The sequence below is a fragment of the Coregonus clupeaformis genome, unplaced genomic scaffold (genome assembly GCF_020615455.1).
Source record: "Coregonus clupeaformis isolate EN_2021a unplaced genomic scaffold, ASM2061545v1 scaf2601, whole genome shotgun sequence".
NCBI lineage: Eukaryota > Metazoa > Chordata > Actinopteri > Salmoniformes > Salmonidae > Coregonus > Coregonus clupeaformis.
Window position 1 is genome coordinate 12,516 of NW_025536055.1, and position 13,156 is coordinate 25,671.

The 13,156-nt window shown below is 42.4% G+C and overlaps 1 protein-coding gene across 1 annotated transcript; it reads left to right on the forward strand.

The window, feature by feature from the left end:
- The first annotated feature begins 2,677 nt into the window (after window positions 1-2,677).
- LOC121558003 (transcription factor E2F4) lies at window positions 2,678-13,156 on the forward strand. Its single transcript, XM_041871488.2, has 10 exons — window positions 2,678-2,911; window positions 3,482-3,897; window positions 5,872-5,981; window positions 6,071-6,232; window positions 6,470-6,578; window positions 6,666-6,933; window positions 7,066-7,188; window positions 9,306-9,353; window positions 11,244-11,288; window positions 11,388-13,156. The coding sequence occupies exons 2-10, from the start codon at window positions 3,754-3,756 to the stop codon at window positions 11,501-11,503; spliced, it is 1,125 nt and encodes a 374-aa protein (XP_041727422.1). The 5' UTR covers window positions 2,678-2,911; window positions 3,482-3,753; the 3' UTR covers window positions 11,504-13,156.

The window sequence follows — 13,156 nt, forward strand, 5'->3', positions numbered from 1 at the left end:
TGTGACTGTGTGACATCTCTCTCATTTAAATATCTCCGGTGCAGCTCGTGGCTACGTCATTTCACTGAGTCTACCCTGAAGAAGGCACGGTGATGCTGAAACATTGCTGGTTTACCCAATACATTACTTGGAGTTTGTATATAGATATAGGTTTGATGTTTCTCTATAAATAATTTGAATTTTGAGAGTTAATAACTGAATCCGAAACCAGGAAAAATAAAACAGAGAAACTCAATTTGGGAAAAATCTAAATGGAATTGGGGGGAGGTATGACATGTCTTGTATGACAAATGGTGTGTTGTGTTCTTCTGTCTTGGAATATTAGTCACCCATCATCAGCTCCTACAAGATCATAGAAATCACGTTCAGTCCTTCAATCCCCTCCCTTATACCCACTCTCTAATTTTTCTCCTTCTTTATATTCCGGCTCATTCTTGTTTTATTGCGAGGAAGAGGCCCTCTCATTGTGCTGTTGTCTCTTTAGGATGGGGATGTTAGGTGGGAAATTCTAGTTTTGGTTTTGGAAGGAGAAGAGGGGGCATCTGGTTGGGTGTACTCACCAGATACCCTTATTCACCCCTAGTCCCTCATCCTCTGTCCCTTGGGGGGCCACATGCACTGTGGGGTGTCCTGGGCACCGTTAGCCTTTTGTCTGTCAAACAATGTCGTCGTCCCCTCCCCCCAACACTGGATAGGGACAGCACAGCGGCTTGGGCTTTCATGTTGTTCATTGTGCATTCATAGCATAAGGCTGTCCCTGACCCCCAATGCACCCCGTTTCCACACACACAACCAATGGATCACGGGTTGTCTCTCCAATGTGACCCACAGACCAGGGTATTACTTCGACCTTGGCTTGATCCAATACTCTGACCATAACTGTTCCATATTATGTCAACAACGTGGGTTCCATTTTTTTTAATGAACTCTGTTATATATATGTTGCTTTGGATAAAAATAATCTGTTAAGTGAACTAAATAGTACCATACCATACTACCATGGTAATAGTACCATATTATTTCATTGTGCTGCCCCTGCCTCTTGAAGCATTGCCACATTTTGGCCTCCATGCTGAATTGGGGTGAGGGGGATGCTACCCCAATTGGCTGTCCCACTCCAGTCTTCTCTGTATGGGCTGGGCCTCCTAGGAAGGCTTCTTTGTGGGTTTATAACCACGGTAGACAGAAATAGGTCAGGCTGTCATTTTGTGTTTGACCATCACACCTCTAGCCTCTGATCCAGTGGTAGGATGCAGAGGTATAGCACACACATGCATGCGCACACTCACACACACATTCAGACACAAAAACACACACATTTTAAATACTTCATTTGAATCCACAAATTACATTACAATCCAAAGGCCACACTGTCAGTCTAAAGTACAAGGCCAAGACTGCCACACACACATACACACACACACACACAAACACACACACAAATACACAGACACACAACCCTAACCCTAATTATAAACCCAATCCTAAAGCTAACCCCTATGCCTAAAATAGGCTTTGTTCTCTTGGGGACCTGGGAGATGTCCCCACGAGGGAGAATTTTCCTTGTTTTACTATCCTTGTGGGGAATTTACCTGGTTAAATAAAGGTGAAATAAAATAAAATATATATTTTTTTTGGGGGGGTTTCTGGTACCCATGATTTCTGGTCATTTCAATCTTACACATGGGGACTCCCTAAAAACCCACCACTTCAATACAAGTGACTTTTTTGTAGAATGTTAGGAGAGCATTTTCGCTAACCCTAACCCTTTTCCTAACCTTAACCTAATTATTCTAACCTGCTACGTTAATTCTAGTGACCTGCTACGAAAAAGTTGTAGCTGTATCGAAGTGGCATGTTTTTAGGGAATCTCCTTACACATGAGTGACTTATAGAGGATAGGGGCTTTGCAAAGTTATGGAAAAGAGTCCTTGACTTGTAAAAATGATGTCTACTGTTAATCTTGTCTGTGGATGTATGGGTTATTGGTCATTCTCTACATTGTCCCAAAAATGTGAATGTCATCTTGACATAGTTCTGAAAGACATTCTAATACCGTATTTTATCCAAGACACTGGGTCAACAAAACAGTGTACAAAACATATAATATTGAGTACCCCCTGCCCCCCCCCTTTTGCCCTCAGAACAGCCTCAATTTGTCGGGGCATGGACTCTACAAGGTGTCTAAAGCGTTACACAGGGATGCTGGCCCATGTTGACTCCAATACTTCCCAGAGTTGTGTCAAGTTGGCTGGATGTTATTTGGGTAGTGGACCATTCTTGATACACACAGGAAACAGTTGAGCGTGAAAAACCCAGCAGCGTTGCAGTTCTTGACACAAACCGGTGTGCCTGGCACCTACTACCATTCACGCTCTGAATGGCACACAATTTTTTTACCTGTCTCCTCTCCTTCATCGACACTGATTTAAGTGAATTTAACGAGTGACATCAATAAGGGATTATAGCGTTCACCTGGATTCATCTGGTCAGTCTATGTCATGGAAAGAGCAGCTGTCCTTAATGTTTTGTACACTTAGTGTACACTACAATATCGTTTCATTTTGCACAGTATCATGACACTCCTTTATGTGCGACGCTCCCTTAGCGCTAACGTGATTTCATTGGCTAAGATGAAGATCTGACCCGCTGCTTCTTGCTTCGTTCGCTGTCAAATTCGCTGTACGCGAGGCATTCGTGAACAGGAAGAAAAATGGTTGATTCTGTTGGATGAAAGATGCAGTAGGAGCGAGTTTCTAAACAGCCTTTCGAATATTAGTTAAATAAATGCCCTGAGTGATTAGCTAACGTTATATTGCTTGCTTCATACACTATATCGATGAAACTAACTCAATTTGAACAGCATTCCAATGTTGGAATATTGCCTTGATGATACCTCACTAACTCATTGGTAAGTACACATCCATTCATCACGACTTTTGTGAAAGGAGATAGCTAATTTAGGTACTGTACTGTAGCTAGCTAGTCTGCTGCTAATCGGGCGAGTTAGCTAGCTAGCTAACGGTAGTTATCTCTTGCCACCTAACGTTTAGTTGATGGAAGCCGGTTAGCCACTAGCCATCGTTGTTTTAGTTATAGTTATATGCATGTACCTAATGTACATTATTGATTCATTAGCTAACGTTAACATTCAGCTGGTATCAGATACCTAACGTTAACTACCTAGTTAGTTACCTTGTTGTTCTAACTACTGTAGCTAGCTAAAGTAACTAGGTGGTTGGCCAAAGTTGCCAATCCAGTGGCGGAGGTCTAATCGAAACCGGCTTGCATTTACTGCTAACTAGGTATTTTGCACTCATAAACAATCTGATCAAATCAAATTGGAGTAGCAACTGTAAGATATATAGCTAGCTACTCTACTGTAGCTTCGTATCCGTGTGCAATGCATACAGTAGGTTATGGTACAGTGAGTAGTTATGTATTTTTCGTTTCACTTTCCCGTGGTGTCCTCTCTTTGCAGACGCTCCCTCCGCTTCAAATCATCCCAGCTTTCAGCCCGCCTCCAACGGCTCAGCACAGGACCTCATTGCTGGATGGCTGCTTACTGTGTTCTGGCTCACGGGGAGACGAACTGGACCGACCACTGACCCCGTAGTCGGCACAGCTTTCCCAGGGTTGCAACTCTCCCTGCGGTTGCACAGGACTAGGACGGTCGAGGGCATAGGCCCAGTGCACGACAGCATTTAGGGAAACCTCCCATTCACTATCTCATCCAAACAATTCAGAGTGGTTATGGAGCTGGAGGTGAGCCGAACCGAGCTGGAAGGTCCCGATGCTCCCCAGTCTCTGAGACACGAGAGGAGCCTCGGACTGCTCACCACGAAGTTCGTTACTTTGCTGCAGGAAGCGAAAGACGGGGTGCTCGATCTCAAAGTAGTGAGTGATGATGGGCTTCATCTCTTTTGACTGTGTGAGAATTATTAGCTATGGGTTGTTTATGTTTTAGTGTCGTCGCAAAGTCTGCAATCTTATGACCTATATAAGTCTAAGGACTGCCTGGTTTGGTTGAAATTGATATTGCTGCATAGTGTTGTAACAGATGTGCAACAAACTCCGAGGAGATGCAGTCTGTGGAATATGACATAGACACAAACACCAGCGTTTCCGTTAGAAACATTTGTGACATGCCTCGTAAACAACAGGTGTAGACTAACTGTGTAATGCTTAAAGGGATACTTCGTGATTTCGGCAATGAGGCCCATTATCTACTTCCCCATAATCAGATGAACTCGTGGATACCATTTTTATGTCTCTGTGTCCAGTATGAAGGACGTTTGAGGTAGTTTCGCGAGCCAATACTAACTAGCGTTAGCGCAATCACTGGAAGTCTATGGGTATCTGCTAGCATGCTAGCAGATACCATAGACTTCCACTCATTATACTAACGCTAGTTACCAATTGTGCTAGCACTAGTTATCAAATTCCTTCAAACTGCACGCAGAGACATTAAAATGGTATCCACAAGTTCATCTGACTCTGGGGAAGTAGATAAAGGGCCTCATTGCCAAAATCCTGAAGTATCCCTTTAAATGGCGAATGGGAGGCATGCTTCAATTACCAGTTGAGAAATAAAAAAATAGTTGCTATTTTTAATCATGGCCATCAAAACAGTTTTTAACACGTGATTGCATTTAGAATTCTTGCGCAATGACACTCCAGCAGCAACGAGCTGAGGATCTGCAGCAGCAGCTCTAGCGCTGTCTTACAAGGGATCTTCCGCTCCAAATAACGAAAATACACACGTCCCAATTTAATTCCACTAAATGTTGTAAATTAAAGCTACCCGATACAGAAATCGATCCACCATTTCCTGGTTGCAAAAATTGTAATAGTTCGCCTAATTTCAATTTATGTGACAAAACAAGCAAGTATATAATTAATAGTGTAGAGAATCATTCTACCATCTAAACCGCTGTGATATATATTTTCCATAACCAAAAATATTGTATTTTCAGCAGTTTGAAGCTGGTGTACAAAACTGAAAGTAAAAGATGAAAAAACGAAACTTAAGAACAGGAAGCATAGAAATAGCGCACATAGAACAGATCTACCGCTTCTTAGACTTGCTTTCAATGAGAATGACAGATCTGTAACTCACATTTCTATGTGAATTTGGTCGCGTTGCCCAAAAAGTGACATATTGCAGCTTTAACCTATAGACCGATGAGCATGACGGTCAAATGTATTTCCATCAACTGATATTTCAATCAATGAATAAAAAGTATTATTTTGTAATGGGATTGCTTTTTCTCCCAGTCAATTTGACCAGCAACAATTGTATTTATCGGCATTTCATTTTTTTTATCGGCCAAAAGCCGGCAATTACACATGCACTGCGATCGTGATGATTTATACTCTAAAATAAAATAGAAGCTTGAACTCTAATATAAAACTAAGTGTAAAACGGTTACATTATCTAGGTTAATGTCAGTAAGGAGTTTGAGAAATAAAAGAGAGGGTAAAACACTGAAAGAGAGTGTGTGTAAAAGAGAGACAAGCCGTGTCTCATCGCTCAGCGGGTGGCTTTGTCACGGTCTGTCATTATTGTCCGCATTGTTTAGTCCCCCCTCTGATAGGCACATAGGGTTGTGACCTCTCCTATTACTGGCTACCAGGGCTATGACCCATCCAGTGATTGGTTGACAGGCCTCAGTCTCACAGGCTCTGACCTTTGTGATTTGTTATTAACCCCACGCTGGATGATGCACCCCCCCTAAGGAGAATAGCCTTGGTAGGGACATTTGGGTGCTTGCGTTTTAAAATCATTCATTAAGTTATTTTGCTCCTGATGAGAGAGGGTGACCTTTGACAGTTGCGTTGTGAGTAATGTTGTTTTTCCTGCTCTTGTAGGCAGCAGACACCCTGGCCGTCAGACAGAAGAGGCGCATCTATGACATCACCAATGTGCTGGAGGGCATCGGCCTGATCGAGAAGAAGTCCAAGAACAGTATTCAGTGGAAGTGAGTAAGTGTGTGTATGTTTGCGCGCTTGTATGTGTGTAGGTATGCATGCAGTATGTGCTTACATTTCTCTACACTCTCTGTCTAAGGGGAGTTGGGCCAGGCTGTAACACAAGGGAGATTGGTGACAGGCTGATTGACCTGAAGTCGGAGCTTGAAGATCTGGATATGAGGGAAAGTGAGCTGGATCAGCAGAGGGTGTGGGTCCAACAAAGCATCAAGAACGTGACCGAGGACACACACAATAGTCCATATCCTTACTATGTACCCACATACTCATACCTACACCAACATCTAAATTGTTACCTCAACCTAACCTTACATAGGTATCCATGTCAGTCCACAGTCCACACCATTAGAAACGTATAGAAAAGAGCTGCAGCTCCATCTTGTCTGTACAATAGCAGAGGATACACTTGCCAGCGTTAACACTGTTATAATACTCTGTTAAGTGTAAAGGTGCGTGTCTGACCTTAACTCTGACCAACTCTGGCCTATGTTAACCATGAGGACATCTGCAGCTGCTTCAAAGATGATACCCTCTTGGCGGTGCGTGCGCCCTCTGGTACGCAGCTGGAGGTGCCCATACCTGAAGCTGTAAGTTCGATTAGTTTCTGCCTCCTCCTCCTCCTCCCCCTAGTCAGTCTGTGTCAGTCTTCTGTGTGTGTTTGTCTCCACTTTTAGGTGCAAAACGGTCAGAGGAGGTATCAGATCCATCTGAAGAGCACTTCTGGGCCCATTGATGTAATGCTTATCAACAAGGACCCAGTTAACTCCACCCCCATGGTGCTGCCAGTCCCGCCCCCTGAGGAAATGCTGCAGAACGCCAAGTCTGCTGCAGCCTCTGCAGACACAACCACTGCCACTAACACACCCACCCACACATTTGTCAAGACCACCCAGAGTCTGGCCACCGGCAAGCCTAAAGAAAATACAGCAGCTAAGCCATCAGGTGACCTCACTGTTATATCTCTCATGGTCTGCTAAACTCTCAATACAATATCGTTGAATTGTCCCATGTCCACCTCTGTGTCCATATAACTCTCTCTCTCGCTCACTCCCTCTCTCTCCCTCTCCTGACCAGACACCCCCAGCACTGAAAACCCTGATCAGCAACCACCATTGGATACCCGGTCCCTCCAGTCTTCTGCTTCATTGGACAACAACTCGACTGTCTTTGAACCAATCAAATCCGATTCATCTGACTGTGAGTTAGAATTCAGTTTATCTGTGTGTGCGCGTGTGCATGTTGTGTGGTAGCAGCAATAGGGTTGGGCGATATTACGATAGTATCGGATATTGATGATGATTGGCAGCCAGCGTCGACGGAGACGACATTGTGATGCGACAGATGATGTATAGCCTATTTCAACTTGACCGCATAACCTATTTCAATAAATATGTTACAAACAATTTACAGAATGCAAGAGAACAATTTAGACAGAGCTAAGATTTTCACCAAAGTGCCGCAAAATGTCCAGTCAGAAAATGTTAGTTTTTTCCTCTCAATGTTGGATGATCTGGGCCCTATAGCCGAAGCCTATTTAATTTTTTATCGCGGACACAGGTGTGTAATTATTTTAAAAGCCAAATGTTGTCTCTTCTCTCCATTTGATATGAATATGACTTACGTTTTTATGCATGCTGGCTTTCTCCCGCAGTGCTACTTCATGATCTAACGGCGTTCTAGGCTATCTCAAAGTTGTAGCTTGTTTTTGAATAATGAGATGTAGAACAAACAAAAGCAAGATAGAAAAATCCAACGAGTTGTTTGAACAAACCTTACAGCTGAACAAAGCTTATGAAAGAAATGATGTGTAGAGTTGGCCTATTTCCATAGCCTATTATTAGCAATGCAGGCTACAACCTACCTATACAACGTATAGAAGCCTAGGCCTAATAAGAGAGGAAGGTTAGGTACAAATGTGAATCATTGAATAATTATCCAGTTCTGAGGACAGCAGAGTTGCATGCTCTGCAGCCGGCCCTTGATGATTTACAACCCATCACAGGACGTACAGCCAGCAAGGATCCTTGACTGTCACTTGTGCTTTGGCACACAGACTAGGGCAGGGCGATATATCGAATTTCTAATTTATGTTTTTGCGCAATATTCCAAATGCCTGTATCTCAGAATAGTGTTTATGTCCTTTTGTTGTCTTTTTGGTCCCGTCTCCTTCGCTCCTTCTGTGCTGTGTGCCTCTTCCCATTTACACCAGAGATCTATATATAATGACAATATGCTAATGTCTCTTCCCTAACAATGGGAGTCGTTGTCCCAAAGGTGGGAAGGAAGGTGACAAGCTTAGGTCCAAAATAAGCCCATAGAAACGCATTGGGTTTATTTTGGACAGATTTTTGCGAGGGAAACATTTGTGAAACATTTGTCAACATTTGTCAAACCTCTCACTTCGCCTCTTCCTCTCTGTTTACACATACACACCAAGCCCCTCTCCCTGCCACTCACAACAACAAAGATGAGAGATCACTTCTTCCTCTCTGACAAGCGGGTTTCAACTCGCTATTTGCATTTGAGGTTTGGTCCAACAGAATCGGTCATATGGACACCGAAATACCTTGAGACATTATTTTACTGTAATTATTTTACTTTCTAACGGTACCCTATTTATGTCTCAACTCCTCAAATTGCGCGCAGAGCAGACACTACTAAAACAGGAGTATCAATTAACATTTCATTCTGCTCAGTTTGTCACACGCGCATTGCGGTACCATGTACCGCTAGCAGCATTTTAGTCAACGATTGTTATGCTAGCTGTCTAATTTGTTTATGAGACCTGTGTAAATGTTCTATAATGCCTGCTACAAGAAGTTAGTCATTATTAGTGAATGTGCATTATGCATGGTTCTGGTAAAATTTGTAACAAAAAGGCAATTTTCATAGACTGATTTGAATGCCAGATCAGTGATTATTGCAAAAACGCATGTTAAATTATTTTGATAAAATAATTAAATTATTAGTGGGAGATAAACCTTGGCACTGGGCTAGTACTCCAACGGTCTCTCACAAACACACACGTAACGTACATTGTTTATCTGTTTAGTAAGCACACACTTCCGACCACTGTTTTTTTACATTAAAACCCTGGCTATGCCCAATGCACTGTAACACAGGAAGCACCTGTGTGGCAACAAATGATGTACAATGCCTGCCTGATATAGAAATGTGTGTGTGTGTGCAAGCTGTTTTATTTTTGGTTGTTTAATAAATGTACACAGGAAAACGGTGTGTGAAAGGGCTCTACCATATAAAAACAACCTCTTGTGTGCTTGTATGGTGTTCATATTGTGCCTTGTGTTTTTCAGTGCTGGATTTCCCCAAATACTTTTCTGACATGTTTGACCCCGCTAAAGGTACTGTTTGTGACTGCATGTGTGTGTGCATGTGTATCGTGTCTTAAACTTTATTTAAATGTATCCAAACAGACCCTTGCATTGTATTTCAGGTAATTACAGTGGGGGAAAAAAGTATTTAGTCAGCCACCAATTGTGCAAGTTCTCCCACTTAAAAAGATGAGAGAGGCCTGTAATTGTCATCATAGGTACACGTCAACTATGACAGACAAATTGAGATAATTTTTTCCAGAAAACCACATTGTAGGATTTTTTATGAATTTATTTGCAAATTATGGTGGAAAATAAGTATTTGGTCAATAACAGAAGTTTTTCAATACTTTGTTATATACCCTTTGTTGGTAATGACACAGGTCAAATGTTTTCTGTAAGTCTTCACAAGGTTTTCACACACTGTTGCTGGTATTTTGGCCCATTCCTCCATGCAGATCTTCTCTAGAGCAGTGATGTTTTGGGGCTGTCGCTGGGCAACACGGACTTTCAACTCCCTCCAAATATTTTCTATGGGGTTGAGATCTGGAGACTGGCTAGGCCACTCCAGGACATTGAAATGCTTCTTACGAAGCCACTCTTTCGTTGCCCGGGCGGTGTGTTTGGGATCATTGTCATGCTGAAAGACCCAGCCACGTTTCATCTTCAATGCCCTTGCTGATGAAGGAGGTTTTCACTCAAAATCTCACGATACATGGCCCCATTCATTCTTTCCTTTACACGGATCAGTCATCCTGGTCCCTTTGCAGAAAAACAGCCCCAAAGAATGATGTTTCCACCCCCATGCTTCACAGTAGGTATGGTGTTCTTTGGATGCAACTCAGCATTCTTTGTCCTCCAAACACGTCAAGTTGAGTTTTTACCAAAAAGTTATATTTTGGTTTCATATGACCATTTGACATTCTCCCAATCCTCTTCTGGATCATCCAAATGCACTCTAGCAAACTTCAGACATGTACTGGCTTAAGCAGGGGGACATGTCTGGCACTGCAGGATTTGAGTCCCTGGCGGCGTAGTGCGTTACTGATGGTAGGCTTTGTTACTTTGGTCCCAGCTCTCTGCAGGTCATTCACTAGGTCCCCTCGTGTGGTTCTGGGATTTTTGCTCACCGTTCTTGTGATTATTTTGACCCCACGGGGTGAGATCTTGCGTGGAGCCCCAGATCGAGGGAGATTATCAGTGGTCTTGTATGTCTTCCATTTCCTAATAATTAACTCCCACAGTTGATTTCTTCAAACCAAGCTGCTTACCTATTGCAGATTCAGTCTTCCCAGCCTGGTGCAGGTCTACAATTTTGTTTCTGGTGTCCTTTGACAGCTCTTTGGTCTTGGCCATAGTGGAGTTTGGAGTGTGACTGTTTGAGGTTGTGGACAGGTGTCTTTTATACTGATAACAAGTTCAAACAGGTGCCATTAATACAGGTAACGAGTGGAGGACAGAGGAGCCTCTTAAAGAAGAAGTTACAGGTCTGTGAGAGCCAGAAATCTTGCTTGTTTGTAGTTGACCAAATACTTATTTTCCACCATAATTTGCAAATAAATTCATTAAAAATCCTACAAGGTGATTTTCTGGATTTTTCTTCTTCTCAATTTGTCTGTCATAGTTGACGTGTACCTATGATGAAAATTACAGGTCTCTCTCATCTTTTTAAGTGGGAGAACTTGCACAATTGGTGGCTGACTAAATACTTTTTTTCCCCACTGTAAGTTAATGATAAACCGTATCTTTATGTGTACAGCAGACACTCTCTCACCCCCCCCTCTCTCTCTCTCTCTCTCTCTCTCTCTCTCTCTCTCTGTCTCTCTGTCTCTCTGTCTCTCTGTCTCTCTGTCTCTCTGTCTCTCTGTCTCTCTGTCTCTCTGTCTCTGTCTCTCTGTCTCTCTCTCTGTGTGTGTGTAGAGATGGTGAGTGCAGATCTACTAGAGGAACTTATGGCTTCAGAAGGTGAGTCTAAAACGGATTATGTTATAACCACCTTTACTTTGACTAGATGATTCCAGTTATTCATGTTTCTATCCCACTCTCTCCCTCTCTCTCTGCCAGTGTTCTCTCCACTCCTCCGCCTCTCTCCTCCCCCGGGGGACCATGACTACATCTATAACCTGGATGAGAGCGAGGGCCTCTGCGACCTCTTCGACATCCCCATCCTCAACCTTTGACCTATGAACCATGGGTAATCAGGCTCACATGAACAGGCCTTTTTAAAGAAAGAAAATAACACTTTTTTAAAACAATTTTTTGAGGACTAACAAACAGATGAAGTGGTCTATTTTTGGAGTCTTGTAGTAGAAGCTGAATTGATGAACAAACAGTTTTTGATAATTTTCATACTCTTTATTTTTATCGCGTCCCCTTCGTTGATGTCTGAACAGGAAGTAATTTAGGTGATGCAACTTATCCTGGAGAGCAGCCCTCCCTTACTGGCTTATAAGCTTTAATGATGTCGTGGAATATATTTTTTGATCTGTGCTACTGAAGCGGCAGTGGATGTGTTTTTAAAAGTTGAGTTGTGCTACATTTGGAGCGAGTAAAGATGGCTTGGGTTGAGGAAAGGAAATGAATGGGATGCTCAAGGCAAAATCAACCACTACACCTAGGCACTTATGTACATCTGAAACAGTTGGATAGGTAGAGCTATTACCATATTGTAGTCCTAGGGGTAGGGAGGGATAGGTGCTGTGAGGAGCTGCAATGAGCTGTACATGTGAGGAGTGCAGCTACTCCAGTGCCCACATAGTGGTGCTAGAGTCACAGCAGGAAGAGAAGATCAGCTCCATCACCTGCCGCAACATAGTGTCTCCTATGAGTCAGGCACACAAGACCAGCCACAACACCACAATATACTGACAACAACATGTAAATCCATTAAAAGCCTTTACCAGTCCTAATCTATTGATACTATTGATGAGGCTTACAGTTCTCTTCAGTTGCTGGTGCATTTTATATCTTGTCTGTTTCTCCCTCAAAGTGTATGTGTGTGTGTGAGCATGTGGAGAGATTTTTTTATTTGTAATTTTCACAAGTCTCAACTCTGAATTCTATTGTAAAATGCTCTTTATTTTGGTTTATTTTTATACTGAACTGACACTGTCAATGAACAGTACATATATATTTTGTCTGTCTCTGTGTTTTGACATCCGTATCCAGATTCAACTATGATGATATGTGTTTGTTCAGGAAGTTCAGTAGTGAATATTTTTCAAATGTAGTGTCAAATCTGCTGTTTCATTTGTATTGTTTGGTTGTATTGCATATTTCTGTTTGTAACCTGCTCATGTTCTGATGAGTAAGTTTTCATGAGTTCACATCAGGGGTGAACTGGAACCAGAAATCGGTCTGGGAATTTTTGTCACCCCGGCCTATCTGTTCGGGGACGTATATTTTTGGTCAGAGTCTGTGAAATGGGACGTGTGTGTGTGTGTGTGTGCGTGCGTGCGTGCACGTCTTATATCAAGCTCCTGTTTTGTAGCTTTTTGTGGGAGAGGAAAAGTTAAATAGAAAGGCTGAACTATTCTACAGGTGATATGTTGGTTGTATACATAAATGTGTTTATTTTTCTATATCAGGAATATACTAATTGTAACCCCTATCTCCTCCAATTCTACAGTGTATAAGTTGCAGATTGACACACATGCACCAGTCTTTGTTATCCAATGTGCAAACAACCTCAGCATGCAGCCACAAATCCACTGAGTAAACCTGCCTATGTTTTTATACGCTAAGTGAGGCTCAGAGAATATTTGTTTTAGAAATGGGCGGTCACTCCTGATTACCGGTATGAATTTAAAAGATTATATTAAAACCTTTTTGAA

What these genes read in the sequence shown, in the direction of transcription:
- LOC121558003 (XM_041871488.2), top strand. Translation starts at nt 3,754, where the DNA reads ATGGAGCTGGAGGTGAGCCGAACCGAGCTGGAAGGTCCCGATGCTCCC. An exon ending in GGGTGCTCGATCTCAAAGTA is followed by an intron (nt 3,898 to 5,871) that starts GTGAGTGATGAT and finishes CTGCTCTTGTAG; the next exon opens with GCAGCAGACACCCTGGCCGT. An exon ending in GAGGACACACACAATAGTCC is followed by an intron (nt 6,233 to 6,469) that starts ATATCCTTACTA and finishes ACTCTGACCAAC; the next exon opens with TCTGGCCTATGTTAACCATG.